This window comes from Athene noctua, chromosome 7 (assembly GCF_965140245.1).
Source record: "Athene noctua chromosome 7, bAthNoc1.hap1.1, whole genome shotgun sequence".
NCBI lineage: Eukaryota > Metazoa > Chordata > Aves > Strigiformes > Strigidae > Athene > Athene noctua.
The window spans coordinates 1,522,077-1,538,604 of record NC_134043.1 but is presented as its reverse complement, the minus strand read 5'-3'; the positions used below and the strand labels follow the sequence as shown (position 1 = coordinate 1,538,604).

At 43.1% G+C, this 16,528-nt stretch overlaps 1 protein-coding gene across 4 annotated transcripts in view; it reads left to right on the top strand.

Moving 5' to 3' along the window:
• Positions 1-16,528, top strand: part of GALNT13 (polypeptide N-acetylgalactosaminyltransferase 13) — a 151,058-nt gene that overhangs the window by 97,405 nt on the left and 37,125 nt on the right. For all 4 annotated transcript variants that reach the window (XM_074910394.1, XM_074910393.1, XM_074910392.1 and 1 more), the window contains exon 9: positions 423-603. In XM_074910394.1, the coding sequence (XP_074766495.1) occupies positions 423-603 (181 nt within the window). The remainder of the gene's footprint in view (positions 1-422; positions 604-16,528) is intronic.

The following is a 16,528-nucleotide window of genomic DNA, read 5'->3' as shown; positions in this document are numbered from 1 at the left end:
TAAAAAATAAAAGCTCTTCCCTGTTTCTTTAAATACTTTCAAACCTCTTTTTTTTTTTTTTTTTTAATCTGTGTATTCAAAAATCTGATTTTTGAATGCAGAGATGACATCCCTACCCGACACTTAATCCAGCCTAGGGTGACACTGTCAAGACCCTGGTTTGTGTGTAAGGACACAGAACCAGGTGATCCATTCACACAAGCTTTCACGTTGCATTTCAAGTCCGTGCACTTCCATTGCCATCACGCGTTGTGCTCCTGCTGTTGCCCTTAAACTTTTGCTTAAAATTCCCTGTTGAATTCTAACCTGGGGAAATAAATGAGGCGGCAGCTGCTAACCTGTCTCTCAGAGTCCCTCCTGCTATAAACTCAGCATGTCTTATATTTGTTTTAGTCAACGTTTTCTGCTTATTTTAATTCCAGATTTGGCAGTGCGGCGGCTCGCTTGAGATTGTCACCTGCTCGCACGTTGGCCACGTGTTCCGAAAGGCAACACCTTACACCTTCCCTGGTGGCACGGGGCACGTCATCAACAAGAACAACAGGAGGCTGGCAGAGGTCTGGATGGATGAGTTTAAGGATTTCTTCTATATAATATCCCCAGGTAAGAAATTATTTTCCGATCATATTATGACGTGTATATGAATTTGGCTGGATCGTCGTTACCATCCCTGAAGGTCCCTTCGGAAGGTGTCAATGGAGGGGACAGTGGAGGTGCTCGGGGCCGCTGGTGGGCAGCCAGAGCCCTTGGAGCACAGGCCTCCCCGCCACCACGTGTCTTCACCACGTCCTCCTGCCTCACCACTGCCGAGCATCCGTCCTCAGGAGAAACACTCTCTTTAAACATACACCTTTCTCTCCCTTTTTATTACTGATTTTCATTTATCTTTTGGTGTAGCACACGTAACGCACGGAAATTACGTACGATGTAATCGCATACATCACACAATTGTATGAGAAAAAAAACATATTCCTGTTTGTTCTTACAGCAGCTTGTGGGTAAATATTTTGTTGAAATAAGCTAACGTTGTTGTGTTCAAGCTGGGGATGTTTTTATCTAAAGGTGATGATGGCCTCCATATGAGTGAGCCCAATGGAGCAGATACCTTAAAAATGGAGTGGGACGTGGGGGTTTCGGTGGCCCCCGTGCCACTCTTGGTGGTGTCCCTCTGCAGAGGCTGTGTCCTGCGCAGCTCGGGGCAGAGCTGCCGGCCCCTGGGGCTGCCTGGGCTTTGGCTAGGGCCGTCAGCGTGGGCACGTGAGGTGCTGTCGCCTTCTGCTTTGACTTTTTTTTCTCTTTATTTAAGTATCAGTTTACATTATGCCACTAACTCTTAAATAAATCTTGGTCCTTTGAATAATACAGCAACCCTCAACTTACACAGCACTTTTCATGTTCTTATTTTCATCATTTAAAATTTACCTGTTCACTTGAAAAATTAAACTTGGAGACAACTCAGTTTTTATGAAATTTGGAGTGCTAAACAAAACTTAGTTTTGTTCCCCCGAACAAACACAAGAATCAAAAACTTTAAGCCATGCTCAGGAAAAAGAGAGTATGTACCTTCTGTGCTGGCTCTCTAGGAAAGACTTTTATGCACCTGTGTTTCAAGTAGTCCGTTGGTCACAGCCAAGCTCTTAAAGCAGGCATTTTGAGCTAAGCCTTTTCTTTCTATAAGTCAGAACCAGCAGTTTTCTTTAATTTTATTTGGTTAAAATAAATGGCATAATTAAGTTAATATTCTTTATATCACTATTTTTCTTTTACAGATATGTATATAAAATGGAAAACTATTTAGGGTGGGTTTTTTTACTCCAAACAGTTTTACTGATACCTCAAAATTATACATTTTACAAATGTATAGATGTTTTACAAATGTATATACAAAGATATACGGCTTCAGTTCAAAATCCAGAATAGACAATGTCTCACATATGAAAATCAGTTATTTTTCATAGTATTTATAAGTTACTAATTAAAATGTTTGAGATAGACCAGCCATAGACTATGGTAAGCTATTGTGAGTGTTTATTGTGTGCTCTGGCATAATCTTCCCATTCTTCCATCTTTAAGCTTCCTTCCAATTTAAATTCTGTAGCAACAGAATCAGTTTAAATTTCCACTATCACCAAGAGGTAAACCCCAGACCGTATCATTATCTGTATGAGTTTTGTGTTTCATCTCCAGAGCAATTTACTGTTATTAGACCTCAGCTCATTCCGGCTGCAAACCTGCTTGTTTCCACAAGCTGTTTTGGTGCTTTGATTTTTTTTTTTCCAGGGGTTAGGGACATCTCAGTCGTTATCGTGCCAACATGTAATCACGGGCTGTGAAGTCGGAAAACTCTTGGTTTCTGCAGGGGTTATCGCGTGTGTCCTGTGGCTGTCACAGTTTGTGCTCATCAAACATTCTGAGTCTGTCCTGGAAAACCCTTAGCAAGCCAAAAAATTGAAAGCACTATAAAAAAAAAAAAAAAAAAAAAAGTCTGTGCACATCTTAAGGGCCCTGTTAATGGTATAAAAAAAGAGTTATATGTCCATACCTTAGATATACACTAAATAGAAGTGTGTGTAAATGTATATAACCAAAAGATGCAAGCGTGAAACAAATCTTTAAAAAAAAATGTCAACAGGGTGATGATCCCCAACAGTCAGAGGTCTGGGTTGGCGCCGAATGTTTCTGGGAGGCGTTCCTAGGGCCCTGCCCCCAGCTTGGAGGAAGAGGGGTGCAGGCAGATCTCTGTCCTTCTGAGAGGCCCCTCCTGAGGGGGGAGGAAGCGAGGGAGGGAGGGCTGCTCCCCACGGGGGAAAGCAGGTCTGTTCTCCCCGGGACACAGCGCCGGAGCAGGGGATTCTTGGTCTGGTAGGAGGGCTGGAACCCCGGAAGAAGACAAAGTTCCTGACTTCAGAACCGGTACCAAGAGCCAAACTAGCCAGGGAGGGGAACCACCATCCTCTCCAGCCTGTGTTTTGTCCGGGGACCAGAGCAGGGTCTCCAGAAGCCGTCGGTATCCTCAGGTCCTGTTTGTCCTCTGCTGCCCCTGTTTCTTCTGAGTCACTGCGAGGATGAGCTGCTGCCTCGGCCTGGAGGAACCACACTGCTGGGAACGCTGCTGGTGTTTGTCCTCACTCGCTGTGCTGACTGTGCAGACATTGCGTGACTGTAGGGACATCATTATGTGACTGTACGGACCTTATGTGGCTGTGCAGATGTTATGTGACTGTAGGGACATCGTTATGTGACTGTACAGACATTATGTGACTGTAGGGACATCGTTATGTGACTATACAGACATTGTGTGACTAGGGACATCATTATGTGACTGTACAGACATTGTGTGACTGTAGGGACATCGTTATGGGACTGTACAGACATTAGGGGACTGTAGGGACATCATTAGGTGACTGTAGGGACATCATTAGGTGACTGTAGGGACATTATGTGGCTGTAGGGACATTATGTGACTGTAGGGACATCGTTTTGTGACTGTAGAGACATTATGTGACTGTAAGGACATTTTCTGCCACAGCTGATGGAGGTGCACTGTGGATTTCACTTGTACTGGACTTAACAAAATGCAGAGGATCAACATACCACGAGTGAAAAACAACCACATCGAGAGGGTTCTCTTAAATATGGAAATTGAGCTTTGTGTGAGGTAGACAAGATTGTGTCCCTTTATAATTGGTAATTATATCTACCCAATTAAAGCTGAAGGAAGTGGGTGCGTGACAGAAAATTTGGCTGACTGTTTCTAATGTAATTGGTTTCTGTTCTCCTGCAAGAGGAAGGGAAGAAAAATGGAAAAAAACCCCATAACGCTGACAAATGAATATGTGATATGGCATAACAGTGAATTCAAAACCCATGTTAAGATGCAGTCAAGTTCAGACCATAAATATATCACTTGGGATTAGCTATTCTTTAATTCACTTCTCCCTTATTAAGTTCTTTTTTGTGGGCGGTCTTATAATACCAAGTTCCCATGGAATTTTTGTTGAACTAAATGCATTTCTAATAATTTACCCTGATAGCAGACATTTTTCTACGAGTGTGAGGCAGGCAAGTATTAGCAGTGTATATTCCCCACGTAGTGTGTGTGGTGAGTGCATCGTGGTGCTCTCCTGCTCTGCCTTGACAGCAGGTTTTTCTAGGCTGATGAGGAGCCAGTTGCTTTAAAGCATTTGGGTGAGCTGAAGCTCTAAAAGAACCACACTCAGGGCTATTTAAAATACAATACATTTTAAATGAGATATTAGCAAAATGCATTTACAGGCTACTAGAATACTGATATATGTGGTAGAATAATTTAAAAATCCCCATTTCAAAGAGTGTCAGATGAAATTGCTGCTCTGTACGTTTCTAAAATGTGTTAATATTTCAGTTAAAAACCACTTCCAGATTGGTTATGTTCTTGTTTTCAAATTCCTAAATGCAAGACCCCAAATTCTTAATCAGAACTTGTTATTTTCTCTCTCTTTTCTCTCTTCTGTTGCTTTTCTTTCTTTTGGGGATCATCTAAACAAGGGTCCCTGTGGTTGCAGCAGGACTCCCTATAAGGCTTGGCTTATTTTTTTAAAATCCATTTTTCCACAGAATTTCTGCTGAGATACTCTAAGTTGTGAGAGTGAGGAACTTAGTGATGAGCAGTAGGTTAAGTTCGGATGTAGAAAGTAAAATAAAAAGGCCATGGAAAAATATATCTGATTTAAACCCAACTTTGACCAGCTTGACTGTTCCTCCAGCACATCTGCAAAAGCTGGAGCAACACCCTCACTACGGACTTTCCCTGCTCTGCTCCTTCACCGGTTTGACATTGTCAGACCTCCAGTGCAATAGATTAGTTTGGAACCACCCAGTTAAAAGAAAACCTCAGAAAAGCAGCAGTGAGAAATGCCTCTTCCCATCTATCGCAGCGCAGGCATTGCAGAATGCCGTGTAAATGGAGCAATGCAGTCACACCTCTGCTGGCCTGAGGATTTTAAATACCAGATTTAATTCTGAGAGGGGGTGTGAGGAGTGTGGTGGATTAATTAAGTCAGAGCCGTGATCCTTTCTGCTGATGGTTCCAGCCTGGAGCTGTCCATGGGTGTTTGTTGGTGTGGGCATCTTCTGTCGAGGTGGTGGGTGGATGGATGGATGGATGGATGGATGGATGGATGGATGGAAGGAGGAAGGTTGGGTGGAAAGAAGGAAGGTAGGTAGGTAGGTTGGGTGGATGAAATGATGGACGAATGGTTGGAAGGAAGGATAGATGGATGGATGGATGGATGGATGGATGGATGGAAGGATGGAAGGAAGGAAGGATGGATGGAAGGAATGTGGATGGATGGATGGATGGATGGATGGATGGATGGACGGACAGATGCTCTCCAGCTTTGGAGGAGTGGTGAATACTGATGTGTCATCTTGTGAACTGGCCAGTGCCCAGCTGGGTACAAAATGCCCAATTAGGACGTTTGGAAACGTGCGGATGCCTTTGATGGCAGAAGCCACTGTCACTGTCTAGAAGAGCACCTGTGGTGCAGAGGTCAAATGAGCATGCCTTCTGAAGTGTCCTCATTAGCACCTGTACCTTGGGCAGGAATGACAGGGTATTTCCTACTGTATTAGAGAGGAGCTTCTGAACTGGCTTTGGATCGCCAGATTTGCAGCTCCCTTTACAATTCCCTAGCTTTCAGTGAGCAGCAGGGGAGGATTTTGTCAGCAACTTTTAACTTGGACGTCCAATATTAGGCTGCGTTTCTTCAGCTGGTTTCTGTGGTGAGAAGACATCCCTTCTCCCATTGAAAAGACCAACTCTTGCCGTAGGCCGCTTTAACTGAGGCTCCCAAACGCAGATGTGAATGCCAGGCTGTCTTTAATGAAGCATTTTTCAGCAGCCTGACATCCAGTGGGAAGTGGGAAGGAGCAGCCGCTAAGCAGGGACGTCCTTTCCCTCCGTCCACCCGGGGAGGACATTTGTCTATCAGTTACTCTGTTGAAATTTCCATGGGGTTGGCCCAGGGGTCCTTTCACGCTTTCTTTTATACCACTACGATGCCAGCGTGGCTCTAAAACTGCAGTTTTCATCCGAAAAGATGGGAACGTACAAGGCAATTTAAAAAGCGCTGCAGCATTTCAGCTTGTACGGGGAGGGGACGGGGGACACGTTCCCTCCGCACCCCCAGGGAGCCCAGGTTTGAGCCTTTGGCCACTGGGGATGAAAACAAGACATCAATTCGATGAAGCAAAAGGGGCTTATCTTGCCAGCGTTTAATACATGGGAGTGCTGGGACGTGGGGAGGGGAGGAAGGCAGCCCCGTTCCCACCCGTTCCAGTAGCTCTGTGTGTTCCGGGGGGATTATTCCGGGTCAGTCACTCGCCTTCACCCCGCGATGGCAAATGACCCCCAAGAGCTTTCGGCGGGCAGCGGAGGTGCCCTGAGCCGCGGCGCTGCGGGCCGGGGAGCCACTTGATGCTCTCCAGGGCATTTCCCTGCGGCTCTTAGTTACAGCGGCAGAGCCAGTGCAGGATAAGATGATGCAGTTTCTCTCAGGACAATTTTTAATGAAACCATTTCTTTTTAATAGAAAAGCGAGGGTGAAATGCCAATACGCTTTTTCTATTTATTGTTATTACTTGTCTTTCTGTGAACAGAGCTGATACTCGCTTCTGAAATGAGCACAAATCAGCAGAAATTTAGTGCTTCTGAATGTACTCCCTTTTCTTTGCACAGTTACGCGCAAATTTGCACAAAATTCAAATAGAGAACCTATGAACATAATTTTATTGAAATAGAAGGGCGGAATTAGGTCAGTAACGGTGGTGTTGGCAGGACAGGATTTGTTGAATTCAAAACTTAATGTCTGTTCCTGTTTCAGTCACTGGAAAAAATTTCACTGTAGGTTTCCTTTTTATTTTCTGATCTTTTTTGAAGTTATTAATGAATATCCTAAATCAACTGACAATTAAAATGTGATGATGATGTTCCCCAGGATGAAGAAGCAAATGGAGGAGAAGGGTACTTAGGGGTTTGAGAAAGCGGAGTTCATAACATTTTAACTAAAAAAATCTTCTCAAAAAGGAAATAGATTTTTTTTTTTAATAGGTCGTTTCTAAATGGCAGAAATTGTTCCCAGTTTTCTTCAAGTGCTTTTTTTAATCCTTTTGTCTGGCATGCATTTCTCTTAGTTTATTAGTTTGAAAAAACCAGATCTCTAGATATTTCTTTTAGAGAACAAAGAAAGTTGCATTTTAGTAATTAGGTATCTGAAGCTATTACCTATCAGCACACAGTCATCTACCTAGTTCTCCTCTGGGACCTGATTAATTTGATTTCTTAGATGATGTCTTAAGAGAAAGAGGAACCAATAGTTGTTCACAGTAACGTTGAGTTAAACATCCCTCAGCATAATTAGGGTGCACACCTAGTAATTATATTTCAAGGTAAAAGTCTCATTCAGTTGAGTTATGAATTGCTTTCGTGAGGCTGCCTGCTTGTAAAAATACAACTCTGCTGAAGACGAGCCATCTGAAATTTATTGTGGTCTTAGACACGTTTAAAGCCGCTGCCTTCCTTTATCTTTGTAGAAGCTGTGTGGATAAGAATGAAATCTTTTATTTCTGCTGCTCTTGAATTTGGCCAGCCCGTGTGTTGCCTGTTTGTTCTTGCCATGCACTCGGATGAGTTAGGAACCAAAATTTTTAATTTATCCAACCTAGATTTTAAAATAAATAAATAAATAAATAAATAAAGGAAAACCATACAGATTAAATTCTCTGCAGAATATTTTGAGTTGAAAAATAGGCTTAATTTGTCATGAGGTGAGAGGAGGAGGAACAATTCTTGTGAAAAAAATACTGTATTTGTAGAGTATTTGCATTGGTGTGAAGGGAAATAATGCAGCTGTATTTTCACTGTGTGGTTTGGAGCGAGGAGTGGCTTTGCTCTCTGCCTGGAGAGCGGCCCCAGCGCTGTCACAGCTCTGTTTGCTGAGGCTGGGATGGGTTTGAAAGCCGAAAGGAAGATCACAAAATATGGTTGTAGTGAGGAATGCTTACCTTTTTGCTTTAGTATAAATATTGCATTTGACAAGGAGTTTTGAATTTTTCTTGGCAGGAGCGTAAGAGTCTGATTACAGCCTGAAACCATAAGAGCCAAATAATTCAGGAGAGTTTAAAGAAATCTCAGAAATGTTGGATACACTTCAAAGGGGATTAAAGGAAGTCCCTTTCTTGGAAAAGAACAGAAATACACGAATTTGTTCTGAAACACGGAGGAGCTGCCGCCCGTTGCCCGTGTTAGAGTTGATGTCAGTGGTGCTCTGAAGCCCATCTCCCTTAGAAAAAGGTTAAAATGGTGCCAGGGACTTGAGCTGACAGAGACGTTCCTCTGAAATCGGTACAAATCCTCACCATTTTCTGACTGCAGAAGGTGTTCTTCCGACTCCGTGGGAAGGCAAAAGGACGCAAAAGGGGGTCCCGACCTCGTCCTTGTGAGGTGCAATGTGCCCAGTGCCAGGCCAGGCTGTGGAGCCAAGTGCTGCATGTGCATTTGCTCTCAGCAATTCTCCCTCCTTCCCCTCATATTGGTCTTTTAGTGGCATCTCTAATAAGAAAAAATAATAGCTTAATAACAACTCATCTCTGTTAGTATATTTAGCAGTCATCTTTCTCATATTTTCATAAAATTGCCAGTGGAATTGATGTAAATCTACTGTGCGGGATTACACTCCAGTTAGTTCTTTATTATTATACCAACATCATCTTCTCATATGCAAAAACATGCCTCTTGTTATATTGTTTCCAGCACACGTAAGCACATATTTGTATGCCCAGATGGATTTGCAGGTATGTACCTTCTCGGGCTGTTCCCGTCACCCAGCACACTCTTCCTAGCAGCCTCGTTCAACCTCTTTTTCAAGTTGTTCCAGCATATCTCATTCCACTCAGCCTGCCTAAATGCAGGCTGTTATGTCAATTTATGCATTAAAATACTGTATCTAATCATTGAATGGAAACAGCGACGTGCTCAGAATAGGCCTGCGTTTGCACAGTCAGCTGAAAAAGATAATGCACATGATAGTTCCGTTCCTCTGTACACTTAGTGCATGGCTAAACCACTCTATCTTCTTAATAATCAGTTAGCATTCAATTCCCGTGTCCTACCTAGCCTGTTAAAGCGAGGCTAAAATGCAAAGTTACATTATTTTTTGAGCACTTTCTTTAAAGCGTTATTGAGAATTTAAATATAGTGCTTTATAGTTTTAATTCGGGATTACAAGACAAGTGCTTGTGTTTTACTTCGATTTACTCAGCAGACGATGCGCAATCCTCCTTTCAAGTGTAATTACATAATTAGGTTGATAATGACTGTATCAATTTAAGAAATAAGAGCTCTTGATAAACATTTTCGCTCTTCCCTTACCTATTTAGCATTTCAGTGCCGGAGGACTGCCAGAGCTGCAAGAGCACTAATTCCAAAATAAGTTTGTTGAACGTGTGGTGGTGAAATGCGTGTGGCCACCCCGGCACAGCCGCGGGACAGCAGAGCTCTGCCCCCAGCCAGGTAGGAAAGGGCTTGCCCAGAGCAGGATTTGCCACGGGAGCAAAGCACTGCGCTGCTGAATTGGGCTGCTCCTCCGTAGGCTGCTGCGGAGGAAAACGTGTGTGCTGGGGATACAAAAGGAAAAAAAAAAAAAAGGAAAATTCAAAAAATTAAAAAATATGGAAAAGGAAATAAAAGGGGGGAACAAAGAACAACAGAAAAAGCACAAGTACAACATTTCATACAGCTTTTTCAGCATCATAGTTGCCAGAGGGCCTGTCTTGGTTCCTTGCTCAACCCAATTCAGCTGTCGGGCTGAATGTGTCACGAAGGAGGGATGAGATTTCTGCTGGTCGGTCTCAGGCAAGGCAGCAGTTCTGCCCCAGACGGATGGGAACGCGTTCGTGTAGGCTCTGAAGTGCCAGGAACGTGCTTTGGTTCCAGGTGTAAGAGTCTGCTCAGACCGGCCCTACTGTCATACCGTGAGGACGAGCAGCAGTGCAGGGGCAGCTGAGATACTGCTTCCTGAAGCAAAAACCCCCCCCAGAATTTCTTCTCTTGCTTCTCTGCTTATATCTAAAGCACTAATACTGAAAACCTGAATCATTTTCATAGTCCTTGCTTATTGAGCTTCTCTGAAAAAAAACCCAAAGTATTGAACAAAAGCAGTTGTGCTGCAAGATACTTATCTTTATAGTGCTAGTCACTGTTCTTTACTTTTCAAGCAAAAAACGTTAATTTTTTATGTGTCTGTATATACACAGAGACATTTTTCACACAAGCAGGTGAGGAGGTGTCTGAGAGGAGAGCCGTGCCCAAACTGGAGCCTGGGTGCCTGTGCTCTGCAGAGGGCGATGCTGCGGCCGGGGCGGCAGAGGGGACGTGAGGACGGGGAGGCTCCTGGAGGGACCAGGGAGGTCATGCTGTCCCCGTCCCACCGCGTGATCTGAGCCAACTCTCGCGGGTCCACGTGCTGCAGCTCTCCTAGAAATGAGTTTATTGCCCACGATGCTGTAGAAGCAAAAGCTCTGAAGTGTGTCCTGAAGGGGTTTTTGGAAAATAAGTGCGTTTACAGTGCCGGTGTTCAGCCCTCAGCCTTTGGCTGGCTGGTCAGGTTCACCCAGCCAATGTAATTGATCAAAGGTAACGATCTAAAGATGGATAATGCTCTTCAAACACCACTTCATGGTCAAGAATCGCCAAAAATACGTGACTACTGCTGAAAAGGAACAAGAGTGAGTAGTTGAATGAATTCTCTTTTTAAAGTATTCACCCTGATCCCATTTCTGGTTGGTGTTAACTCTACTGGAATTATTTTTTTTTTTTGTCCTTCCAAGTAATAAAAATGACAGTTACAGCTAGCAGTTCGAGGTGCTGGTCTCAGGAAAGCTGTGTGGGAGGGTTGTGTTGGTGCTCAGCAGCAGCCAGAAATTTCCTTCGAGGAGCTGTCAGTCTGCCAGCAGCAATCCTTCCCTTTTACAGATGTGTCCAGAGAAGTGTCAACGTTTCGCGGTGTGCTAACAGTTAGCTAAGATGATTTATGCAAAGTAAGATTTAAGACAGTGATTTGGATTTGAGTCTGAACCGATCGTTCCTCCGCACGAAGGAGCAGCAGCCCGGGAGGCTCCTGCAATGGGGCACCCCAGCAGCGCTGCTCTACCGGGGCTCATCTTGGCATATAAAATATTTGTCTGGCTTTATTAAACTCTGATTTAAAAAAGAGATTGCCTTAGCTTTCCATCACACCAGGCTCCTTCCCACCATGGTTTGGCGGCAGGAGCCGCCGTGGATGCTCTCCCACGCAGAGTGTCTGGAGGAAGAAAGGGCAGGACGTGCAGCTGAGTATTGCGTTGTTAAAACCTGCAACCGCCTTGAGAATTCATGCGGTTTGACTTCGGTTTGGGGGTCATCTCGCTTGATTTAATTCAAAGCTACTAGTGAGAAGAGAAGGGAGAATAGAGTTTTCCTCTCTTGTAGCTGTTCCAAAGGGTTTGACTTGTTAATACCACCCTAACCTAAAGCTGCAGCCGAAGGGGAGCTTCAGACCTCTGTGACCCCTCGTTTGGGTCTGTCCTTGGGTTTTTTTAAAGGAGAAAGATGACATTTGTAGCTCAACAAACACAGAAGTGCTGCCATGTAATTAACATACACGAATCAAGACAGATCAAATCTGTGGTTTATCTTTCGTGTCATTTATAGCACCGATATTCACAAAGTGCATTTTATTAAATTTGTAATAAAGTGGAGTGTAAAGAGTGGGTTGGCAGATCATTGCCGGATCGTTGCCAGCCAGCCAGGGCCTTCTTAGATTATTTTTTCCTAAAGGTATCCCTCGTGGGGCATATTACAAATCTCTCATGACTTTAATGTAGCTTTTCAACTGATAGGGAAGAGTAGAAACCAAACCTTTATTACTTTACATATAATACAAATGGAACAGGAACAATAATACACTCATGGATGCTGCGTACCGTGCCCGATATTGAAATACCAGCTAATCCAAAACATATATTTGAATACATCGGGGAGGGAGGCAGGGTTTGTGTTTTACCTCTAAAATTATCACTCTGTGTTGGAAACAGTCGCGTTTGTAGGGTTGTGTGGATGTTCAGAACGAGCCTCAGCTGAGCTACCTGCAAAACGGAGATCTGGCTGACCCACCTGGCTCCTCTTGATAGACTGAATGTCAGTAGAAAACAAATGTTTAATTTTGAAAATTGCATGAATTTAATAGTCTTTTATGAAGGTGTTCAGTTATTTTTCCAGCTACAAAAATACATTTTTTTACATGCTGACTCTTACAACTTAAATCAGCTCTAGCTCTTGTATACTCCCAGTAGCACAGGTTTCACTCCTGTTACTTCTACATGTTAGTAAAAAAGACAAAATTTCCCAGGAACACTTAATTTCTATATTTTTTTATGCCAAAGAAGAGCTGTAATATAGCAGGGTTTTATGGTTTTCACAGGAAAAACGTTTTCACTGTCAATATTCTCTTAGTACCTCAATAATTTTACTACTTAATTTTTACTCTTTGGTGCTGGATGGTTGAAGCTCAACTCAGAGGTTTCCTTTGAACCCTGCCTTCTCTTAAAAGCTTTCCTGAGATACAGACCGGAGAAACATCGTAATGCAGGATTAGTTTTATCTGTAATTGTGTTCCCATTGATATCTATTTCGGTAAAATTGTATTTTTTTCTATAGTGTCTGGACAAAATTGGCAATGTAGGAGTTAATTAGCCTCTGACTTTCTCTCTAAAATCTGCCTCTGTAGGTATCAGCCATTACTGGTATGTTTTAGAGGGTAAAACAAGATTTAAAGTCTTCACCTTTTGCAATAGAATAAGCATTAAAAGTGCAGCACACTATCATGCAATGCTTTATTTGCAGAAATACTGACAATATTGACTCCTGTTCTGGAGTGATAAGATTGTTTGTTAGACATTGTAAGCATATTTTCTCCAAGCATCTATAGCTGACGATTTCCCACGAGAAGCTCAGGATCTTCATTTCATATTTTATATGATAAAGGCACTACCTATATTTTACCTTAAATCAATTTTACATCAATTGTAAAATTTTCTCAGGAAAAGGGCGGAGGGTGGGTTGTTGGACTGGTTGGGGTTTTTTTTGAGTTAGCACATTTTTGGGGTTTTTTTAATGGGTTATCCATGTTTTTTGGCAACATAAATATGTCATGTCAAGGAATTAATGTTTTGATTTAGTAGGAAATGTATGCATTAACAGTTAATATGTCTGGTTTTGATACAGATACAACATGAAAGTCCCTGGATTTTAGAAGCGTACAGCAATATGTGTGTTATTCTCTGGATTGTGTTGTCAGGAGCTCATAAAGCACTGCAAAACCTTCCTCCCAGGCAGGGGCTGAATCATATTAATACAGCAACTAGTATTTTTCCAAAATTATTAGCAAGTGTTCTCATTGCTTCTCTGTAACATGTGCCCTATCAGGAGGCATCCTGGTGTGGCAAACTCATTTTTAATTTAGCACTTTGCTGTCTTCAGTCCTGTGACGTGTAATGCAATTTTGAAGCCTCCTTTGGTAGTAAAAAGGGGGGAAAAAAATCAAACTAAACCATCTCCATCTCTGGAGGGTCCTGGTGGCCTGTGACTTGGTTCTGAGCTTTCCCACTTGAAGGGGGCACCTCGGATGCCGAGCTGGCTGCTGCGCAACGCGATGCAGGTTTTCAGAGCTGAACTAGAGATGCACGTAGCCTGGCTTCTCCAGTCACGTTGCTCTCCCTCTGAACGCACCGGGATAACGGTTCACCGAAACACCGGTTTTCTCTCAGGGTTTTCAAGGCACCAAGGGACAGCAGTAGCCTAATTCGGATTAAGTTTTCAAAGTGTTATTCTGAGATAAAGAAAATTCTTTTCAGTTCTGCAGCTTGTATTTCATTCCCGGTGAATTTTTGGTATCATCACGAATTGATGTCTTGTTGTGCACAAATAGTACATTTTGCCAGGTTTGAACCAATACCCTTGTTTGCAGGACATGCCCGTTAGGAAAAACGCGGGTGTAACGCGATGCTGCGACTGTGTAATCTGTTCTGCTCGAAACACATCTGCTGCTCGCTTAAAACAATCTGCTGCTTTCCTGAGGTATTTGTAATGCATTCTTTTGCACGCTACGTTTTCTGTGGCTTCTTAGGATGTTTCATGATTCTGTGGTTTATTTCTGTTAGGCACCCAAGGACAATTGACTGAGGTTTTCTTATTTAAGTGTTAGCAGACGTGTCCATCATTAATTATTTTTATATTTCCTCCGAGTCCCGTTGATTATTTAGCAAATAGTGACAATAAATAGATATTGATTCATAATGGCTTGGTTTTAAATTGAGCAGAAGGGAATATAAAGGCTTACAGGAGATCTATACAGATGAGGTCCTTGCTTGAAGACAAAGCAGGGGGGGTGTGCTGGCATCGCCACGGGGGATGAGCCAGCCCGCTTCGTGCAAGAGGAGGAATAGATATGATAGAGGAGCTTTGGGAAGGGAGAACCTGTCAGGGTTGTAGCGGGGAGTATTATCAACGTGTGTAAGGAGCACGTTGATAATTATCAACGTGGGTGAGGAGCAGCGGAGAGAAAGGGAAGAGACAGCTTGAATTGAAGGGGAGAATGACACCAGCACGTTGGAGCCCTGGGGGAGCACAGTGGCCACGGTCTCTGCGTCTCGTGTGGGATCTCAAGACCCAAGGAGCCTTGAAATAAACCTTCCCCCAGTGCGGTGAGCGTGCCAAACCACCAAAGACACACACACACCCCCTCCCATCTCTACTGCTAAGCTTTATTAACATTGAAAACGAGAATTTATTTTGCTGGGGTTTGTTTAATTACAGAAAACTCAAGTCTCGAGTCAGATTGAGTGGGAAGTGGTTTATTGCTTTTTCTATTCCAGCAATTGCAGGGCTGAACCAAACGTGGAAGGAGAAATCCCAGTAAGAATTGTAAAGCAAAATAGAAACAAGGTGTGCGGTGAATCCATGGGGTGTTTTCATTGAGAGACAGTGTTTCTGGTTTGGTTTGTAACTGGAATATCAAAGCGTGTGCGTGCGGCGGGGGAAGGCTGTGTTGTTTGCGATCTCAGGCTATAACCCTGTTAATATCCTTTTTCTTCATGTTCAGCTTCATCAGTTCCCCACAGTACAGCGCATTGCAAAATAACAGATACTGCTTTTCTCCTAACACTTCCAGGGCCTTCCCATGAGGAAGATTAGCTTTAATTGTAGATAAGGATTGAGTAGCACAAATAATAGCAGTAGTGCACATCTCTTCCTCTGGAAGAGGCAGCAATCACAGACCCCCACTCCCCCTTGCTGTAAAAGCTTGCCTGGAAAGGTAATTTATTTTTAAAAAAAAAAATCTTTTCTGAGAGCAAAGATGTTTTCAGCTCAGTCCCGTGTAGCACACATTGCTGAAGCAGCTTTCAAAGTCAGGCAGGCGTTCTTGGTCTTCCACTCTTGGGATGTACAAATGACAAATACTCTGCAGCAAAACTCGTGTCACAATCCTGTTCCTGCCCGACGGGGTCCAGAGCTTGTACTCGCGGGGGCCGTCCCGTTTGGTCCTTTTGTGGTCGATGGAGAGGGACACAGAGCAACAAAACACCCATAAAATGCTACTTAGTGGAAGCACAGGGTTTACGTGCCGAGGTGTGTAAGTTAAATTAGTGACTGCATGAGTTGTACTTAGAGAAAAATTTCCATTTGAAAAAGTAAAATATTAAATAACTGTAATAGTGACCTTTTGATGCTTTTCTTCCTGAAACAGTCAAATAAAACTCTGTGATCATTCTTGATTGCAGAACAGCTGATAAATTACCTCTGTTTCTCGGGGAAGAAAATCAAAAATCTTTGAGTCCTTTAAGAATTTGATCAAACCTCCCCAGATACCTTACTGCACATGCAGTAGCCCAGAAGATGCTCTGTGGGTCGCAGAGCAGACGAAGGCTCCTGCCCCTCGCATCTGCCCCATACAGCCCCTGTGCTCCCCCGTGCCGTGAGCTCGGCTTTTCCTGGATTTAACCTGCTTTGTCTTCGCTTTTCTGCCGTCCCATAAATTATAATGATTTAAGTTCTCTATGTGGGTTACGGTTGAAGGTTTTATATGAATACTTCTCTTTACTGAAGTTTAAAATTTCATACTTTCCTAATGCCTAAGTGCCACTTAATTTCTTGGCAGACTCGGTTTCTGAGGAGTTTTTGCTGATGCGGAGCTGATGAAGCATCGGTCGCCCCCAGCCATTGTGACCAGACTAAAGTGCTTCCCAGGAGCACCTGCCTTGATTGTAGCCTGTAGCAATAATTTGCAGTGTATCCTGCATTTTGGTTCATTGTCTAGAATTACATCATATCCTACAGTTACATAATGATGCATAAACCTAATTGGTCAAAGATGTAACCGGTAAAGATTGGGATGAGTGGTTATCCAAAATAAGTTAAATTTTTTTCATAGTAATGAATAATTTTACTGTTGGG